Genomic DNA, 20,581 nt, shown 5'->3' with positions numbered 1-20,581 from the left:
TTTCCTAAATTCTGTCAACCCGACTTTTAGACACGTCTTTATGAAAAATTTATGGAAAAGTGTTCGAACTGACCGTCATTTATTTTCATAACACTGCGCACGTCTCAAAAATCTTCAATGTAAAAGCCTTTGAGCTTGAGCACCATTTTGGTCAGCCAACTCAACGTTTGAAAAATTAACCATTTTTTAAGATTCAAACACTTTCACTTTCCGTAAAACAATGATCTGTTTCCGAAACCGGTAAAATTACAACTAAAGTAATTCATAAAATCCAGTAATTAAATCGGTAAAAAACGTTATCACTTTTTTTTTACGTGGCTGCCGACTAGCTAGGAATGTTTACCATTTTTTGTATATACAATATACAGGGTGTCCCAGAACTCGCGCCCCAGAGAGAAAGGGCTTATGGAGGCAACAATTCTGAACCAAAATTTTGAAACCATAATTTTTTAACTCAGAAAATAACCGAGATAAGACAAAAAACTGTAGCCAATCCCGAAGCTGAACAGAATTTGAAAATTGGTAACTATGGATATATACTATCATCCATTGGTCAGTTAAACATTAGACTCTCATTGCCTAGGAAATTGGGATGGCCATTTACTCCACTTATCGAATAAGCTTTCGGGATTGGTTGTTAACTTTTTATCAGTTCACGAATACTATTAAACTTAGTCAATTTTTGTTTTGAAATTTACCATCTGTATTGCTGTCGGCACCCTCCCTTGCTCTCTGGGGCGCGAGTTCTGGGACACCCTGTATGAGAGATAGTCTTGAAAACTGATCTCAGATCTGATAAAATTATAAATAGCTCAAAACTGAGCTCAAATTTTGAAAAACCGCAAAAGAAAAATGTGTTTGTTTTAACAAGATCTACCACCAGTTTAATGTACTTAATTCTATTACACCCTGTATGTACGTACCTAATATGTGTTGCCCAATTTTTTCCAAATCTCTAGAATCAGATCTAAATAATTCGCCTCGGTCTGTACTGTTTTATTCACAATCATTTTTACATTTATAATGGCTCATTTTCAGTTTATGGGATGAATTTTGAATTTTGAATAATTTGGACAAAATTAGATTGCAATCGATTAATTACTGTTCAGAGAATTAATTTTCACTGAATACTCTGTTTACAGACAAACTCTGATGGGTCATCCCAAAAAACGCCTAATTAATCGTTATTCTTGTGTAATTTACTGATACCTAATGATAACGCTTACAAATACAGGAAAATTAGATTCTTGAAAGGATGAAACCGCAAGAATAAAATAAAATTTTGATAAAATTTCTTTTAGGTATATTTCGTGTTCTTTACAAGTTTTTAAGTACATCATACTCAATATAATTTTGCTACAGTTATAGTCTAATAAACAAAGTTTGAGTTTTTAATAAAATTGCATTTTATTAAAAATCAAACTGTTGGGTTAAAATGTACAAGTAAAAAACTTTGTCAACAAACGTCTATTTATACACACATATTTCTGTAAAAAATCGTTAGATATGTGGAAATAAAAACATGATAATCACAGAAAACAAACACTGGTGTCTTCTCTCGAATAAAATTCGATATTCACAATAATACTAATATGTACACAAGAAACAAAAATAAATACAAAATTGTATAGCAAGACGGAAATAAATAATGATCGTATGTACACTGGGAATTTTCTCTAGCTACTCTGCTAGGACAATTTTGAATTTGCAATGGTTGGCACTAACGAAACAGTTTGGCACGTAAATGTTGGCACTATCATCGTCTTATTTGCACACATATTATTTACAAGTTTGTCGAGTGTCTATGTTTCACTTTCTACATCACTCACACATTCTTCGTCCATGTCCATGTCGATATACTCCCCATATTGACTGTCATCGGTCGTTTCTTGTTTCCACTTATTCACGTGATGACTATTATTTTGTTGGGAGCCCTGCGAACCGGACTTAGTTCCTCCTTGACTCGTCTTCGCCTCTTCTTCCTGTTGCATCCTCTTGTGCTTTGTCCTCCTATTCTGGAACCACACTTTAACCTGCAAAAGAATAATCGCATGAGAAACTAATACAAAAAGTTCGAGCAGCCGGCGCACCCACTGCCAACAACAAAACGGCTCCAATTCACAAGCCATTAAGCACTTGACAAACGACATCTACCCCTCTATACAAACTACTTTATTTTGCCTACACAAAAATTACCGACAATCATGGCGGTTTTATTCGCCTTTTTTCGCGTTCTCTATTCACTTCCGGACGGTTCCAGGTTCCGGCACGAACCAGGCCAGGATTTTGCGTGACGAACGCCGGTATTACGCATTTTTAACACGGATTTACGACGCTTGATAAAAATATGTCGCCGTAAACGCCACGCATTTTACCAAATCGTGAGTAGTTACCTAAATCGTGATCTTTTAGTTATAAAACTGCTATCAATCATGTTTAATTGCTTTTTTGACGAATATGGACGTGGCGCCATATTTGCGCTAATGATAGTGTAATTGTTTGTAGTTTTCATTGTTATTGCTGTGAATGACCGAGAAGAAACTGTCCGACGTGACGCCAACTAGGCGTCACGTACGCTTTGATCAAGCTAGAACAAAGAATAATTTTGCAGATTTTAAAGAAACTTTCAAATTCTTCAACCAACAGCAGTTTGTCGACTTATTCCGAATACTAACAAACGGACGAACACTAAAAATGTTTACAAAGAACTGTTACGTTATGAACCTCAAACAGAAATACAAAAATAAATACATATTTTTTTTACTACTTTATATGCTCTTTTACGGACCCTAAAATGAGTTTTTTTCGGACTCAATCCCACAAAGTTGCTATGACAACTAATAAAGCATTTAATACAGCAATTAAACAACTTTATTTATGTAAATGGGTGCAACAATACGAATAAATTACAAGGTTTGTAAGTAAATTTAACAAATTAATCTTCTTCGCGTTTTCGGTAATTTTTATCAAAAATACGCATTTTTGTGTTTATTTTAAACAATTTGATGGTTACTAAAATCCAAATCTCACTCTTTTTAAGAAATAAATTAATCATAACTAAAAAAATGTTGTTTGTAACACGTAGTTAAAAATGATAGCGCAATCAAACAAACTTTATTTTAGGTAGACACTTCCAACAAAAATTGCTGTTTTCTACAATATAAAGTTGACATTTTGAATATCATTTTAATTTCGAAATCACATTCTTTTAGAATCAATGCGTAAAAGTGACATAAGAGTGCGAAAACCGAATTAAAAGTGCCTAAAACTGTCACTATAATAAAATTGTAAGTAAGCAATCGCTTTGTACTCTCATTATCGACTTTTGTTGCAAAAACTCTGCCAAGTAAAGTGTTAATTTTAAAATAATTGTTAAAACCGTCCCTTGTAGTATTTATTGTCAAATTTTGCATTTTGCTGCGATTGTAGAAAAAAATCTTGTTTTCTTTTTGTGCAAAATTATCATTTCGCAACTTGTTGCAAAAATAGCTACTTTTCAAATTATGTACAGTAGACTCTTGATAATTTGAACCTCGATAATTGGAATTTCTCGATAATTAGAAGTTTTTTCCCGGTCCCCTCGATTTCTCTCGATAAATTGAAAAATTTCAATGTATGTGTTTTGGTCCCCCGTTAATTTGAAGTAAAATCTAGAACTTCTTTCCCACCAACACTATAAATTGAAGTTTTCCCTCCCGAACTCTTGTTAAAAAAGAAAAACTGGAAACTTCTGAACAACCCATTCTTAAAAATTCCATTGCAGCTTTAAAATCAGATTTTTTTTGACTCTTTTAATAAAGGGTTCTTGGAAGTTTCGTCGTTGCATAAATGTTTCACCAGAAGAATTCGTAGCTTACAAAATATAAGTTTTACGATATTTCTTTAAAGTGAAGTTAGTGGATTTTACGCTCTCTTCACTGATTGGTTTGTTCATTCTGACAATTTTTTTGTTCTCTTTCTCTAGATTATTTGAGTCACACTATATTTTGAACTCCCTATAATTTAAACTTTTTGCCAGGTTCCTTGAATTCCAAATTATGTAGAGTCTAATGTATTTCAAATTTTTAGTGGTTTCATTGTGATCATTAATAATGTTTTTTTTTCAAGTAAAAAGAAGTTTTTAGTTTATTTTCTTTACAAATTCTTAAAAAAAATATTTTGATAGAAGAGAAATATTTTTAATACACCTACTACTGTGTTAAAATTTCTCAGCTTCTGAAATCAAAATTAATTATCAATATCAATTATGGTGTTTTCATGATTTTATACAAGGTGTTTATAAATGTTTCTAGCATCAAGGGTGGCTCTGAAATTCCTGTCGTGCACTACTTTGTCGCTTTGTTTTCATAGTGAATTTAACTATTTTGAAAATTATTTACAATGTTACTTACGTCAACGACGTTTCAGTTACAGTTTTGTGTCCAGATTTTGGATTTTCAGGTTTTAAACCACAACTAGAACAGTTTTATTCTCAAAATTTACTTTGGTTTATGATTGAGGTTAACTACAAATGTCAGTTGAAAATTTTAAACTCCCATTGATAATGAGCGGCAAATTTCTTTAATATTTCATAGCCACCCTTGATGCTAGAAACATTTATAAACACCTTGTACCTAGTAAAAAATTTCTTTCTTTTTCCTCGTAACTAACTGAAAACCAAACATTTGCAAAAAGTTCAGTTAGAATTTTACATACTTAGTTTCAGTTATTACCAATCCGTCTCCTTATCCACGGTTTTTACGTTTTTTAGACTAATAGCAGCGCGTTCAAAAATTCTTCTGCATATCTTGAGTAATGAGCTAATGAGTGAAAGAACACAAAAAAAGCTGTTACACGTTTCTAACAATTATGTTTTTCAGCACTTTTTCACCTGTTCGTTGTTTCAAATGCCTGCACGAAAACACTCAAAACACTAAAAAGAAACACCAAAAAACATTTCAGCACGAGTTTTTATTGTGTTGATTACACGGAAGGCAGACTTCACGCAAAGTCTTTTCCAACAGAAAAATGGTGCTAGGTATTTAAATCTGCATCAATTTTATTATAATTAGTTACTACCGGTACAGTTTGTTTACCTCTCGTGTCTAAAGTGTAAAGTGGTTAAAAATTGCACAAGTTTAGAAGCTCCTCTCGGCTACACCGATAAAATCAATTTTCTCAATTTACAACCTCCATAACTCCGCCAATCTCCTGATCGCTCCTCCTCTCCCCCAAGCCACGATGTTTCCTAAGTTCCCTCAGCCATCCCACATTCCGCCCAATTCCCGTAACACACGAGCACAGAATTGAAATGAATTAATTATTTAATAATATGTTGGATCCTGTATGCATTTTTGTCCATTCGATTCGTGGAAGATTAGCATGCAATAAGTCTTTTGATCCCAGTTGTGATAAAAGTGGCTGCGACCATCCCACTGATTAATCATCCCATTTATAATTTAAATCAGGATCTATTTATCAGTGGAATAAAATTCGGTCATTTAACTCATCCAAAATCGTTGGGTGATAATGAGATTAACTTCGTCACAGTTCGGTCGATAACACAATGCGCACGCAGTAGGATAAACTATCAATTTCACACGCCGTCGGCGAATTAGCATCAGAAAGGACAGCCATTAGAGTGCTATTGTGCACCCCAAGGAAGCTCTCATTGGACGTTGGGGAAAAAAGAGGGAACCCTGGATCGGGATAAGGGAAGGAAAACAAAGGAACAGGAACTTACTCTTATTGGTGCTCAACTGACAGACTGGAAGCTGAGATGCAACAACAATGAATTCAGACCGCATAGAGGAAGAACGAAGAAAACAACTCGTGCCGTTAATACAATCTTTCTACGTCGAAAGGAAATAGAGGAAAATTAGCAGAGCTCCGTTAATCCGCGCTCGAAATTGCTCCCAATAAACCGCGCTAAGAGATTAAAAAGCGAGCCGACGTCGGTCGTTATTATTTTAAGCGTTCGCCTGGCATTCGTGTGTTTGTGCTCGTAATTGAAAACGTGTGGGTCGGAGTTTTCTGCGCTTATTTTAATGAAATGTAAACAATACATATGCGTGTCGGATGGATTATATTTGAGTTTTTAATCGTTTTCATGTATAATCAATTAAAAGACCCACACTCGTACACGGGGATTTTTTTATTTGCACGTCATCGTCATAAACCCCAGTAAAATATTAGGACTGTCATATTTATACAAGGTAGGCGGAGTTTATGGGCGGGTCAAAACTTTAGCAGAAATGCCCTGTTATATTATTCCTATCGTTTCCATCGACGCATTTGCATAAACGTAAGTATAATCATAAAGTATGGAAAGAGAGATTTGAGCGCAGACAAGAGCCGACGGAAAATTGAGCTTCAAAAAGCTTCAGATTCCGAGTTATTTCTGACACCATTCTCACAACTTATTTACCTTTTTGAGCGCATTATACCAATGCCCACAAGTTCCGTTGATTACAAAATACAATGCAAAATTAAAACTAATTATATCGTGCCATTAATAATAATTGTGAATACCTTTTATCTTGAATACGCACCTACTTAATGGATTTTCATGACTAATAAACGAAACAATAAAACGAGGAAAAAAATTAATGAACTGTCACTATCAATAAAAATAATTTTTACGATGGGATACGTGTAATTAATTTGTTGATAAGTAATTAGTTTTTAAGCTTATTATAAATAAACACACGTAGCACTGTTTACTCGAAATTTTATAACCAAATTAGCCTTGCTAATTAGGATATTGTTTTAGTTTAAAACCATCAAATTAGAATAGCATTTAATGGTAAAATGATTATATCAAGCTGTAATTAAGCCTCTTGCGTAGGCAAATTTGGGTAAGTAAAAACGAGATTTTACCTGAGTTTCAGTCAACGATAACGACTGAGCTAGTTGCTTCCGTTCGGCGCCCACAACGTAGTGGTTCTTCTCGAAAGCATGCTCCAGTTTGAGCAGCTGCGATGGACTGAAAGCAGTCCGTATTCTCTTTGGTTTCCTAAAGGGCTGGAGGAGAAACCCCGGAATGTCCGGTCCTGAAAAAGAAATTAATTGGTGAGTAATTCGAACATGGTTCGAATTTATTTGGAACTAATTTATTTTCCCAAATTATTACAAGGTAGGAACGTGGTACCTGCCACCTTTCCTCTATAATTATCAGCGGCGATTTGCATAAATTTTAAAGTGAAATTGCGGCCATTACACGTGATCGAAAATTTGCATGACATCTGGTATCAAACGCGACCGTTCTAACAGAAATTACTTAACAATGCTTCGGTTAATAAAGCAATGAACTTGATTTTATATCGCTCATATCGGAGAAATATATTCTCAGTTCAAGTTCAATAAACAAGTCGAGCTAATTATTTGTCACATTGGTTACAACACAATTATGTCATGTCTGGGCGTCTCGTTAAACATTCCTATTTCTAATAAAATCCAAAATTTATTAACCATCACAATTTTTATGCGAATTTCAGGTGTACAGTGCGATAAAAACGAAAAATTCCTGAATATTTATCACCTGTGTATGTTAATGAGTCTGAAATTATAATTCTCCTACTTTTTCAAACAAAGAATTCAGCACTTAATGAGAGTGAACGCCGATCGCTGAAAATGATCATTTCAGGCACTTAAAATCTGACATTAAATGTCGAAAGGGTGTTTACATTTAATCGAACAACGCATTAGAATCGCGGTGAAAGCGGTAATTTATAAATATCGTTCGCTCAGAGGCGTCCACTCGAGGGGTGCAATCAGCATTATCCAACTACTCACTCCCCGCCTCTGATCTCAATCCGCATAATGTAAATATTTATCCCGATTGCATTAAATTTAAAATTTATTAGACAAGAAATCGGTAAAAAGGCGTCAAAGTTATTATTAAATAGCCCGAGCTAAGTGAGATTAAAATCAAACATTTTAAACCCAAAATAAAATCAAAGTAGTCCCACTCCCAACATAAACATGATTTTATAAATTCGTCGATGTTATCATGGGAAATAATAATTACATAAAGTCTCGAGACCTGAATCTCAAGATAACGTTCTGGTGTAATAAAAACGCAGCACCTGAAAACGAGAATGGCTGAAATATTATCGCCTAAATATTTAAATTTATTGACGTAATCTCATCACATGACTGAAATTTTAACGCGTTTCCTGTGTTTACATGGAAATGGCTTTATTAAGAACGGTATTAAAATTAATTAGGAGGGAAATTCGAAGAAACAAAGAGTTATTTAGTGGGCGGTTGAGTTGATTTTTCCACTTTAAACGATGTTTGTTGAGGAAATTTTGACCTGGAAAATTGTACTGATACATATCGCGGTAATAATAGTCTAGCTCTGCCTACACTAATTAGGTAAATTGTAATTAAAGTGAACAAGGAGATATGGAATTTGCGTTGTAGGATCTAATTGTTTAAATGTGCACAATCATGTTCGGTAATTTGTTTTTATATTTACATTTTTTAGTTGTTTTTATTTTCTGTTATATCCACGTCTTCTCTTTGAATTTTCCTTTCTGCCTCTTCTTCTAGAAAGTAGTTCTTCCATCCAAAGCTTATTGCAGAAGCACCTTTTGAAGTTGAGTCTCTAAACAGCTTTAATGAGTCCTGTTTTGTTTATGGTGGCTCCTAGCAGACAATTTCCTTTTATTTCCAATTCTTTCAAGATATTGATACGAATGCAATGGCTCAATAAAACTATAATTTATAGCTTGATTACGATTACTGCCGTAAATCTTCTTTGAAAGCTAATTTCATTTCAAAGGCGTTAAAATGAAGTGACATAGCTAATTTTCACATCGAAAAAGCTTCAGATTTGATAAACCTATATAAGTTGGTACTACCATGATGATTACAGTCCCAAGAGTCTAAAAAGATGATATTGCTGCAAAACATAATGTCATAAAAGAGTATGTAAGTCGTCGTTCTAAATGTGCCATTACAAGTCTCTTTGGTGCCAATTGAGTGGAGCCGTATCGTGCATGGACATAAAAATTCCGCTTATAAAAGCAGCAAGATATTTAATGTTCTTCAGGAATGTTTTTATAAAGGTACTTAGATGGTACTCTCGTCGATCATCGTTCCTCCTGTTATAGAACCTGCTAAGAAAAACCCACTAATCATTTAGCGGTGAAGCAATAATTGTTTGATACTTCCACCTCCACGTCACTAGCCCGACCCTGCATCCAAGGCTCCATCGGTACTCGTCGGTAACGAAGCGTGATAATAATTACGTTCGGAAAAATCTTTCGATCCGCCCAGCAATCGCAGAAACAACGAGAACGTAATATACCTCCATACGTTATTTTTACGTGGCGCGCGGTGTTGGCGATTTCACAAGTCAATTAGGAGTTGCGTGATAGGGGGCCATTAGGGCCGCAGAGATAGTACGATACGTACACACACACACAAACGTGTTCATTACGTGAGAAACGCGCCTAGCAACTTGAATGCCATATATCGCACCTTATTATTACTGCATTATCGTCGTTAACGCCGAAAGTGCAAATAAAGACTTGGGCGAATTTTTTACTACGATTTACAAAGCGTTCGCACCAACTGCCGGGCAATAAACACATAAATGGGGAATTTAACGAATTTAATTTACAGGTACGTAAAAGCGTGAGTACCTACTTAATTAGAAGCGATTTTAAATTCCTAAGTGAGGGTACTTTAGGCAGCTGGACTGAAAGTACCACCGAACGGGTACGATACTTCACGAAATGGTCAGAATATTATAATAAAACTACTAGGAATGTAATGTGTGACCAATTTGATAACAAACAGTAGTGTTCATTCACAATGAAAAATAAATCAGCCTACAAGCGAACATTCAAGGATTCTGATTACCAATTTAACGTCAAATTAAAAATTTTTCTTATTTTATGATAATGAACCTGTCAAAACCCACACCATTTCAAATTTTTACACTCCATTATTTAAAAAATGATTTTATGGAACTCGTTAATTAAATACAAGAGTTATAATTAATTGTTGTTTATGAAGTAAAATATTGTTCATAGCTCCCACAGTAACATAAATCTTAAGCATAGCAAAATATCACTTACAACCTTTAAAATCAATTTTCACTACCTATCAAGATAGCCAAGGTGAAAAAGTAACATTTTCTGTCACTTCTATTTGTCTTGAGTAAGTGAGCAATTTTATGGTTTTATTGATCCATAAACACGTACCGTTATCTACGAGAGTAACATCAACAAGAGCATTGATCTACATTGAGATCTGTAATGACCACGATAACAATTTTATATCTAAATCAAATTATATGTACTGTTTATCATAAATATTTTAGCGGTACTGCTGGATTCTGGTTTGCCGCGGGCCCCTTTTGTGAATTTCATTGCTGTAAAAGACATGGAACCCGCGGAACCCCTGTAGGTACGTTCCTGACTGGATCATCGTTTATTTCTCATATGCTTGCAAAAGTCATTCTTTTAAGTGTTGCTAACACTGTTTTATACACATTCTGATATTTCGGAAATGTCAACATTATATCAATTAATCTTTAACCTCTTAAACTATCGGAACGCTTTTAGGTAAATTTTTATTTCATGGATTGAAAGCTTTTCTCATCGTTTTCTTTATAGAATTATTTTTTGTACCATAATCAGCAGTGAACGCAAAAACTAGAATTTGAATAAGAATAGACCACAAGGAAAGCTTTTGACCGCAAACGCCCATTTTAGCCCCATCGCCATTCAGCTAATTGCAATTCCAACCACAATTCACTTACTATCCAACACACGTCGTTACATCGATAGCAGTAATGTTTTGATTTTTTGCATTATAAGATGAACGATTGTTTTAAATGCCAAATATGCGCGCGAAGTGCATATAAATTACGGAAAATTGCCGCCACGGCCCATTTAATTTGTATAATTGCACATTTTAATTATTTTCTAGCTACTAGGTGGGCCAATAATAGAAATTAGAAAATCCAATCAGTGCCACGCATTCAAATCTATTGTTTAAATTGTCGTAATTTTGCTTGATTGTGACATTTTAACGGTGACTGAATTTTTATCGCGTCATTATAGCGACAGATGGGGCGCGCAAAAAAACACGACAGCCATATTGGAATTTTTTTTCAAGTGACAACCCTAAAGAGAGTGTGATTGACTTCTGAATTGTTTAATTTGATAATAGAGTGGCTGACAATGAGACTAATCTAGTTTGCACGCCCTTTAAAAAAGGGCCGTTTGTTGTGTCGATTCGACGAACCGTGAATTGGTGGAATTATAAAAAGAGGATCATGTCAGCAGAGGGGGTGATGGGGCATTGTGAGGGCTAACGACGAACTTGATCCGTTGACGGCCAGCAAGACTACCAAAAACGCACAAATTTATCGGTTTGTTTACTACAATTACGAGTTTATTACGGTACAAATGCGGAATAAACAAAAAAGTGGTTAATAACGTAAACGCTGCTTTATTGTTTTAGTGGGGGATGTAACAAAAGAGAAATGCAGCGGAGGCGTGAGAAAGATTTATCGCATCTGCAGAGGTGGTAGGACTGGAGCGAGTTGTGTAAACAAAACATTTCTACATTTTTTTTAACATTATTAAATTAGACCTAGAAAAAGCATCTTATCAAAGTATTAATTAAGAGGCTTAACACTGACATATTTGTGGGTGAACACATGACTGCGAATTATGATACAACACCCACAGTTTTAATTTCGCGATGACAGTCATTTTATCACAATCATGTAAGTCAATTTTTTCGGAAGAAATTAGCTTCAAAAACTCGTTTTATTATGTAATTACGGTACTTGTTCTTTGCTGCCTTGCGGCTCCTTTTATAAACAGTGATTTTTCAGTATTGCACATTTAATTATCTTAGCTGTCTGTATCACTAATTGCCAATTAATTTATCACATGTCGCATCAAAAATGATGTGATAAAAACTGAGAAAACACTAATTTCCACGTTGCAGTTTGAGATAAGCTATCAGAGTTGCTAAATGAGTCATTTCTGTGGGATTTTTGCATATCGATTGCTCTGATTAAATGACTCATTTATGATCAATGGGTGAATATTTACAAACAGATCGTTGCATTCATCTATATTGAATTAAAGGGGTCAGTGAATGCCGCGCGATTTTATCAAAATAACTGCAATTATTTTTTTCGTTCTTGTTTATGTTGGCAAACTATAAATGCGTCAAAAGTAGCGGTGAAACACTAATTTATCGGTAATTGCCGGCTTCTTTGATGAGTTTTAGAACCATCACAATAATGTGAGTAAAATTTAATATGATTATAATTTTATCTAATAACAGTTTTGGGTTTTTGGTCGTACCCAAATAATTAAACAGTAATAAAAAATGATTGGGAAACTGTTATGATTAAGAAAAGTTAATGGCGTTGAAACTTCTCCAATTCCGAGAACTTTTCCGAACGTAAAATCTCTCCATAATTTAGCTCTCGATGCGCTCACTTAACGCCGTAATGAGAAAGAAATCGACCATTTTTTGTATTACCTACAAACTTAAAATAATTATATTGTAAACCAAAGTCAACCAGCGTAGAAAATGCAAGAAATGTCACAGCTCAGCCACAAGAACACGAGTTTTTTGACATTTGAACAGATATTTTGTGTCAAACAATAAATTTTCTATTTTTTTTCCGTGAAGATAAATTTCACAACCTGAACATAATAACAGGTCGTCCTTCAGAACGACACCTTCTGCTTAATTAAGTCGCCGTAATTAATCGAATAAGTGCACGGTGTGTCCACTAATGGCGCTTTAAGTGCTCCCTATTTCTATTATAATTCGCCTGAAATTATGCCTTGTCGCTGTATTTTTTACGCTGGAGAAAACACGGCCTTAATTGCGCTCTAATTATTCTCTCGTAGAAGGAAGAAAGAGGCGGTGCCGGCTAATTGTTATATAAATACCCCAGCTGCTCCGAGCCTGTAAAAACTGCGCAGATTCTACCAATTTTTGTTTATAGATTCATCGATCCCCTCAAGTTATATTTAATAGGTACTTAATATTGCCTAATGGTAAATGAACTTCGTTAACAAACATTTCCTGCATTCCGCCGCAGCATTTGATAGTCGGATTTGAATACGGCCGTGCTTTGAAACCGAAAGAGCAAGTAAATAAAGTTGTGCACGGATGGAACAATTTGTAGCTATTTGTTTGTAGTTGTTTTGTGCTCAATGGCTGTTTTACATACAAAGAATGCTGAAAAGCAGCTGGGTAAAAAGACTTCGACGGTAATTGCAGGTTAACAGATTCCTCAAGCGCGTTGTTGCAATTGTGAATTGCGTATTAATTACGTTGTAATTTAATATGCTTTCACACAAAAAAAGATTTATTAATCAACCTTGGTCTAGGATCACGTCTAGTTCCAATTGATTTTATCAAGTGCATCGTTCAGGAGAGTGTCTTGAGGACAAATCGATTAATACCAGATTTTATTGCATTCTTCTGATGAAAAAAACAAGAGAAATATAATAGTGTATTAGTTATTGGAACATAATAAGGTGTTCATGTGGGTACTTATTATGGTGGAAAATATAACAGTTATTATCTTGAATTTTAATTGCGCAATTAATTAATACTGGCAATCGTAATTAATTATTATACACCTGGTTTGTAAAAAATTGCACATTGTAGTAAGAAAACAAAGCTAATATTATTAAAGCTCTAAAACCTGACGTTAGTCTCCAGAGAAGCAAGCGCCAGTCAACTCCAATTCTGAGAATCTAAAACGTTCAAAATGCATTTAGAAGTAATTTTAGAAGAAATCCAAGAACAAGAAATTGAATGAAACGGTGATATATATTATTTATTTTTAAATTATTCGAAAAATCCGAAGATAAGAAATTCTAAAATCTAGAAAATTTAAAGAATTGGAAATTACTAATACTGATTTTGAAATAAATATAAAATTAATTAAACCAGGATCCTGAAAATTTCGGTAAAATTTCATTATTGAACCACACAGCACTTGTGCGCTTATTAATTATAAAATTGTTTCATGCCGAAAAACGCTCTTTGCTGTCAATTTTTGAAGTAGATACAATTTAACTTAATTGCAGTAATTTTCATTACGAACCGCGCAAAATCTAAAAGATGTAAAACATGCTCCCGTACAAGTGCATAATTGGTTAATTTTTATAATTCCCTCCACTTAAGTAACATATGCGTTCATACACGCTCTTAACAAAATTAATAATTATTTCTGCAAATTACAGGACCAGAGCTCATGAATAAATAATTACATAATGTGTAAAATATTGTTTATTAATTAAATCGAATTAAGTCAATAGATCGTGCTAATTGATATGAAATGACGTTAATATATTATTTGATCTAATTCCCAGGAAAGTGAGTTGAGAAAAATGCGTTTTAAACAAAGTATGAAATTTGAGATAAGAGCAGTATTAGGTATTAAATTACAATTTTAATTATGGACCGCCATAAAATGCTCACTAATACTTTTTCAATAGTTAATTATTAAACCCATTCGCCATTCAAAACACAATTATATGGAGATATAAATAATTTAGTTAATGAATTGACGCCCCAACTAAATTTCTTGATTATACAAAAGACAGGTGAAGTACCCAATGGAATAAGAAAGCAGAATTTATGGTTAAGTGGCTAAGATAATATTAATCGCTTTGATTGGTAACAGTTTGTTTCCTTTTAATTAAATTTAAGATTACTTAATAAAGTGTCATTCCAATTAAACCAGCCGATTAACCAGAATGTGATTCGTTTTGCAAACAGGCGATCATCGCTGACATATGAGACGTACGAGCACGTTTTTTCGTTATTTCGTTCGCACAAACTCTCTCTAATTGCGATACGTAACATCCATATATTCCAACTGATTCTGCCGCCAATTATTCGTAATTAGAATTCTCAACACATAAAGATGTTGGGATAAAGCGTCTCACGCTTCTTACAAAATCCCGATTTCAATTTCAAGTTGGGCCACCAATTGGTCGCCGTTTAAGACCATTTAATTACGTTCCCTGAAGGCCGAAAAACAGCCAGCCACTAATTACGTTGGAGTCGCACCATTATACATGCGAGAGAGCAATCTAACATGTAAATGTATCCTTAGAAGCTCACAGTAAATTAAGCACGCAGGAAAAAGGAGCAAGCAAACGCCTCGTCCCGAATTATCATAATTTGTGAACATATTAAGAAGCGCAGTGATTAGAAGGCGCACAGGACCGGACGTTAGAAAAATTACTTGATAAATGACTTCATCTTCGTTTTTGGGAATAGAGGCGATCCTACGCGTGTCTCACTCCGGTCCTGTCCGGAGTCTTTTTCGGCCGAGATAGTGATCGTGAAATACCTTGAACCGAGGTAATTATTTACACATTAGCAGCGCCGCCGTAATTATATCTAGGAGCTGCACCACTGTTATTATGTTTAAGACTTGAAATTAATACTTTAATAGCGTAATTGCTTGCTCGCTCAAAAAAGCTCTAATTATGGAGAGTAAACTCCGAGGTTTTGCCATGCAAATGGCAATTCACTTTTGTTGTTTCATGATGCAAGAGGCGGTTTTTATCGACACCAGGAAAAGGGAACATTACACGGAAATACTGGCGATCTCAGTTGGCTGTGTTTATTGCCACGCTAACTTGATAATTGGAAGACGATAGATGTGTCAAAATTTTCTAATTTATTTAATTTAAAATTCGTTGTTTCATGGCAAGATGTAATTATAGAAATTTCAAAATTGACCACACTAAAATATGTTTTCTGGTACAATTAATTTAATTGTCTTGTTGAAACAAAATCTTACCATTAGAGAGTCAGCGCCATTTCCGCCTGTTAGCACGTAGTGGTAAAATATTCAAGAATTTCGTTTCAGTTAAAGGATAATTAACATAACTGTCAGAATTTTTATGTAAATAGACCACTTTTTAATACCCGCCATTTTGAATGAAGTATCGATGAATTAACGCCCTGTACATATTATGTATGTCGATTGGATGATCCGATTATAAAATTTAAATGTTAGAAGACATAAAAATTACCGAACTCATGTTCAGGTTTCCTTATAAGTCTTTTAAGTCATAAATACTGCAAGTTCTTGCACTAGAACATAACACGAATGAACAAAGAAGTTGTTGAGGTCAATGTTTTTTAAGAATAAATCTCTCGCGAATGTGCATGGTTTTACAAACATGTCCATCTGGAAGAGACATTACACTGTTGTGGTATTATGGTTATGAAGTAATCCATGCAACATACTAATAGATCTTTGTATTGTTATAACACGTAAGAGAGCTTTCTTGGATTGTGGCCATCGCCAGTTTGATGGAAACGAAAGGTCTCCAATTTTGTAATTCTTTACCAAATTTTGAAAAGAACGAGGAATTAAAAGTGTTGTGTAAATAAACACTAAATGGTCAATAAAATTGATCTATTTAATACTAGTCCGTAAAAGGCCTTTAGAATCTGACGGCTGTTGGTAGCGCTGCTTGTTATGTCACAGCGCCTCTTTGACAGTTTGAGGTTAAACTTTAATTGATGAGAAAGAGTTAAATTGTAGCAATCCGTTGTAAACCTGTTTTGACGCCATTAAATTAAATTAATTTTTTTTACTCTATTGTGCTACGGTTAGCAATATTTTCAAAATTTTACCAATTTTTACCCAAAATTTTTAATTTTTTTATAGAAGACATGTAGCAATACATTTTCTCCTGTTTTAATATTAGGTCCGAGTAAAGCAAAAAGACCGAAATTGGAACTCGTGTTTGTTAATAAATCATAACAAAACAACTGTTCGTGTTTTGAGTATAGTTGGCCCCACTGATAACCTTTCTGCTTTCTTTTTTTACAACACATAAATTAACAATTAAACATTTAGATTACGGCTTAAGTTTCCGAACAGGAAGTAATAACGATTTAAGCTGGCCGTCGGAACGCAGGCGCAGCTAAGAAAAAGGAAATTAAAGAAATGGATACCAATGCCAAAATTTTCCGTGGGTGTGCTTAAATTTTGTAATAATAGTTTTTCTACCAAATTTAAGGGAGTGTGGGACGTAATTTATCAATCGTTGCAGCAAAAACCTGACATAATAGAATGTGAACAAATGAGAAAAATGTCAATTGTGGGTGCCTAAAATAAAATAAAAATCTGTTGAAGGTATTTAGTGAATTTTCGAATAGTCTTACTAATAAAACACTTGTTGCTAGTTGAAAAATGTAAATACAAGAAATACGTGTTTCAAATACCTACACATGGCCACTTAAATATCCACACACAGCGGCATCATAATTCAAATCTTGTAAACAGGATTCTGTACTGCGAATTACCATATTCAAAATGCTTTTTATCTTTAAAATAAAGTGGCAGGTATGTATAAAAAGTCTTTGTTTAGAACTGCTTTCATGTTGTAAGTATGCGCAATTTTTATGACATCCTGTACACGGTGTAAGTACACACATACTTAAGTAGGAACACATTCGTTGAAAGCCCAAACCGCGTTGATAAAAATTACACTAATGCGATAAACTCAACAAACGTAAAGGTAATTAACAGGTGAAACATTCATTAATTAACATCATCCGTTTACATGGCTACCATGAGCTGTTTTTAGACCGCTTCCCCAGCTATTGTATCTATGTCGCCATCAAATAACTTCATTATAAGGGCGTAACAAATTGCTCCCTTTGGGGTCCCTAACGTTTCGAAAATTAGGCCTACTGCAGTCATAAATTTTCACGTTTGACGCATGTCGACGGGGGTTAATGATTATACAATCAAACATAAAAGTGTCTCTGAACCTACCTCCTGGGAACCTGTGAGGGAAGATGCGTCCGTGCCTGGAGAGCAGCCAGGGATAAAGGGGATAGCTGTCTCTGGGTTGATGCGTGGCGAGTGGCGACGGTTGCGGGAAGCCGTGTTGGCCCGACGTGAGAGCGGCGGCGAGCGCCGCACCCTGGAAATGGGCCGCCAGAGCAAAAGGATGTTGTTGATGGTTGTGCACCATCTCCGGCTGTAGAAAACCGTTCTTGGGCACCAGATTGGGGTCGTACGTGGGACTCGGCCGTACCAAGGAGTGCGCGGGTATGCCCGGCACCATAATGGGCGGTTTAGGAGAGGAAGGCGGCGAACGCGGCGGCGATCCGTTAGCGCGGTTATCGTCGCTGGACGGAGACAGCGGAGCGGAACCTTCTGAGAAGTGTACCGGTGACTGTTGCGGACTCTGGCTGCCTCCGACGATGGAGTCTATGGAAAAGCCGATCTTCGGCTTGGAGGGCACCGCTACGATGGGGGTCGGTGCCAGAGGCATCATGGTTAGCGGGTAGTTCAACAGCCCATCGTCACCTTCCGTCGGTTCAACTCACACCACATGTCTTATAGCACCGCACTGACACATCCGCACAGGAGGACACTTACTTACTCGACATGACCAAAAATAACATCGTAATTACGTGATTACTAAGGTGTCTAAATGCTATTACTTAGCACCAAAACTGCGTGCTACCGACACCGAACCTCTTCAGCTAATAAACTCGCCTAACCACTCAACGCTCAATCCGGGAGGGGAAAGCATTAAATGGTATTAAACAAGTAGTGGGAGCAGCTTTTCTTCTATTGGTGGAACTCAACAAACCCTCGGTTTATAATGACTACATGCGATTGGATCTCCCGTGCAATACAAATGGAATTACAACTCAACGACACGCCCATTATTTTCACTTCTAAAAACTCGTTTAGTTGGGTAAATGCTCGGATATTACACTTATGGCATAGGCACTTTTAAACCAAACAGGTTAGCGACAGCACTTAACAGTTTTTTTATGAACCAAGACGCTCAGTTGGCATTTGCATGTGTTCTTTTTTTCTTAAGAACATTTAATTAGAATAACAGAAACGCCTTCTATTGCGCACGCACATCAGAAGGCGGAGCAATAAGTAAAACTTGTCTAAATTCCTAATTAGACATCATACACACTGTTTTATTGACACGTCTTATGCACCCCTGAATTTGATTAATCGCCCGCAACTAGTTGGATTAACGATAACTAGCACATTTTTACAACAAAATCTGACAGGTCAGTTATATCAATTATAAATTTCTGATGAATTATCGAGCGATAAGAAACCAATTAAGCAAATGTCATTTCATTTTCATCATGGACAGGATCATTCATTTACAATCAGTAAATTACATTTGATATTGGTACTGTTTAAGAAAATAATTATTATAAATAATACCTAATTAAAACTCTGGCCTACACTAACTAAATTACTGACATTATGTCCATCCAATTGCATAATTAAGTTCAATTGTTTAACTCATCTTTGGGCAGAATTGAGATTAATTAATTGCATGCTTAATTGAATATGCAAAATGATTGTGATTAGTACTTTTTATTATAAAGATCAAATTACCTATTGAGAGACTACATAAGTAGGTTTTAAGTTTAAAATGATTAAATAATAGGCGTTGTCTGTTTACAGTAGGTAGATACAAATTTGCAATTTGCATCCCTGATATTGAAACCCCATTTTTCGTTTTGCTTGGTTACACATATGAGCTAGGGGTGAGGTACTTTCTCTAGTGTGGTATTTGAGGTGAATGTCCGAGTTCTATTATTCAGGAAACTCCCCTAAAATTGTAAGAGTTGACAATGTGACAAATTTAAATGAACAATAATAAAGAACAGTTCAAGTAATAAAATAATAATACCTATATTCTGATATTAATTAATAAGCTTATGTATTTTAGTACTACACCATTCTACTGTATAATACTAATCAAAAATATACAATGGAAAGAAGAAAATAAAAACAAAATGGGGATGCTGCTAAATTATGTAAAAAACAGGTGAAACCGAAACATTTATAAAAAAAACTATTTACTAGATAGGTATATTTATAATTATTTGTCATTGTAGAAATCCATAATACTTTACCCATTAATTCCTGGTTTCAATTTAATTTTCCTTTCTTCATATTCTTATTGATATTGTCATTTCCACGAGACGTTAAAACGCACCCCAAAAATGCAAATGCAGCTACTTTTATTCGCAGTTTCTGAAAGTAAACGTGAGAACAAACCTATGAATGCATTGTCACATTTCGTTGCACATAACTGTTGACAACTCACCATACCTACTATGAAACTGTGACAGATTTCGTTAGGTCGATTGCATGATTTTTTGTTATTTGCACTGAAAATGAACAATTTTGCTACATGATTAAAAATAACCAACCATAAGAAAAAATATTCAGAAATTTCAAATTATGTATTACATAATACAATTTTTTGTATTGAGTTAGATTCTAGAAAAATGTGTGTAATAAAATGAATAATTTATTAAAAAGTATCTACAGGTGCAAGCGTATAATAATTTTTTATTTTTTTTTATGACTGTTGCATTCTTGTTTTTATTTTTATTATTTTATTAATTGATTCCATATAATGCAAAAATGTTTTTCACAATTTTTGGAAACATGGTGCAGAATTAGATAACCCGTCAAGACAATAAAAGTTTTGAATTTTTTGTCAATTGTACAACAAATAAAATCAACAATAAATTCCAATTTGCAGCATCGTGA

At 34.8% G+C, this 20,581-nt stretch overlaps 1 protein-coding gene across 1 annotated transcript; it reads right to left on the bottom strand.

Moving 5' to 3' along the window:
- Positions 1-1,449: 1,449 nt before the first annotated feature.
- LOC148168659 (homeotic protein empty spiracles-like) lies at positions 1,450-18,583 on the bottom strand. Its single transcript, XM_088046083.1, has 3 exons — positions 17,801-18,583; positions 6,859-7,031; positions 1,450-2,033 (listed from the first exon to the last, which is right to left on the bottom strand). Exons 1-3 carry the CDS (start codon positions 18,306-18,308, stop codon positions 1,803-1,805), a joined length of 912 nt encoding a protein of 303 aa, XP_087902209.1. The 5' UTR covers positions 18,309-18,583; the 3' UTR covers positions 1,450-1,802.
- Between the last annotated feature and the right edge of the window lie 1,998 nt (positions 18,584-20,581).

Source organism: Gnatocerus cornutus, chromosome 9, assembly GCF_029298725.1.
Source record: "Gnatocerus cornutus isolate USDA-ARS CGAHR chromosome 9, icGnaCorn1.1, whole genome shotgun sequence".
Lineage (NCBI taxonomy): Eukaryota > Metazoa > Arthropoda > Insecta > Coleoptera > Tenebrionidae > Gnatocerus > Gnatocerus cornutus.
This window is presented reverse-complemented; position numbering and strand designations above follow the sequence as displayed.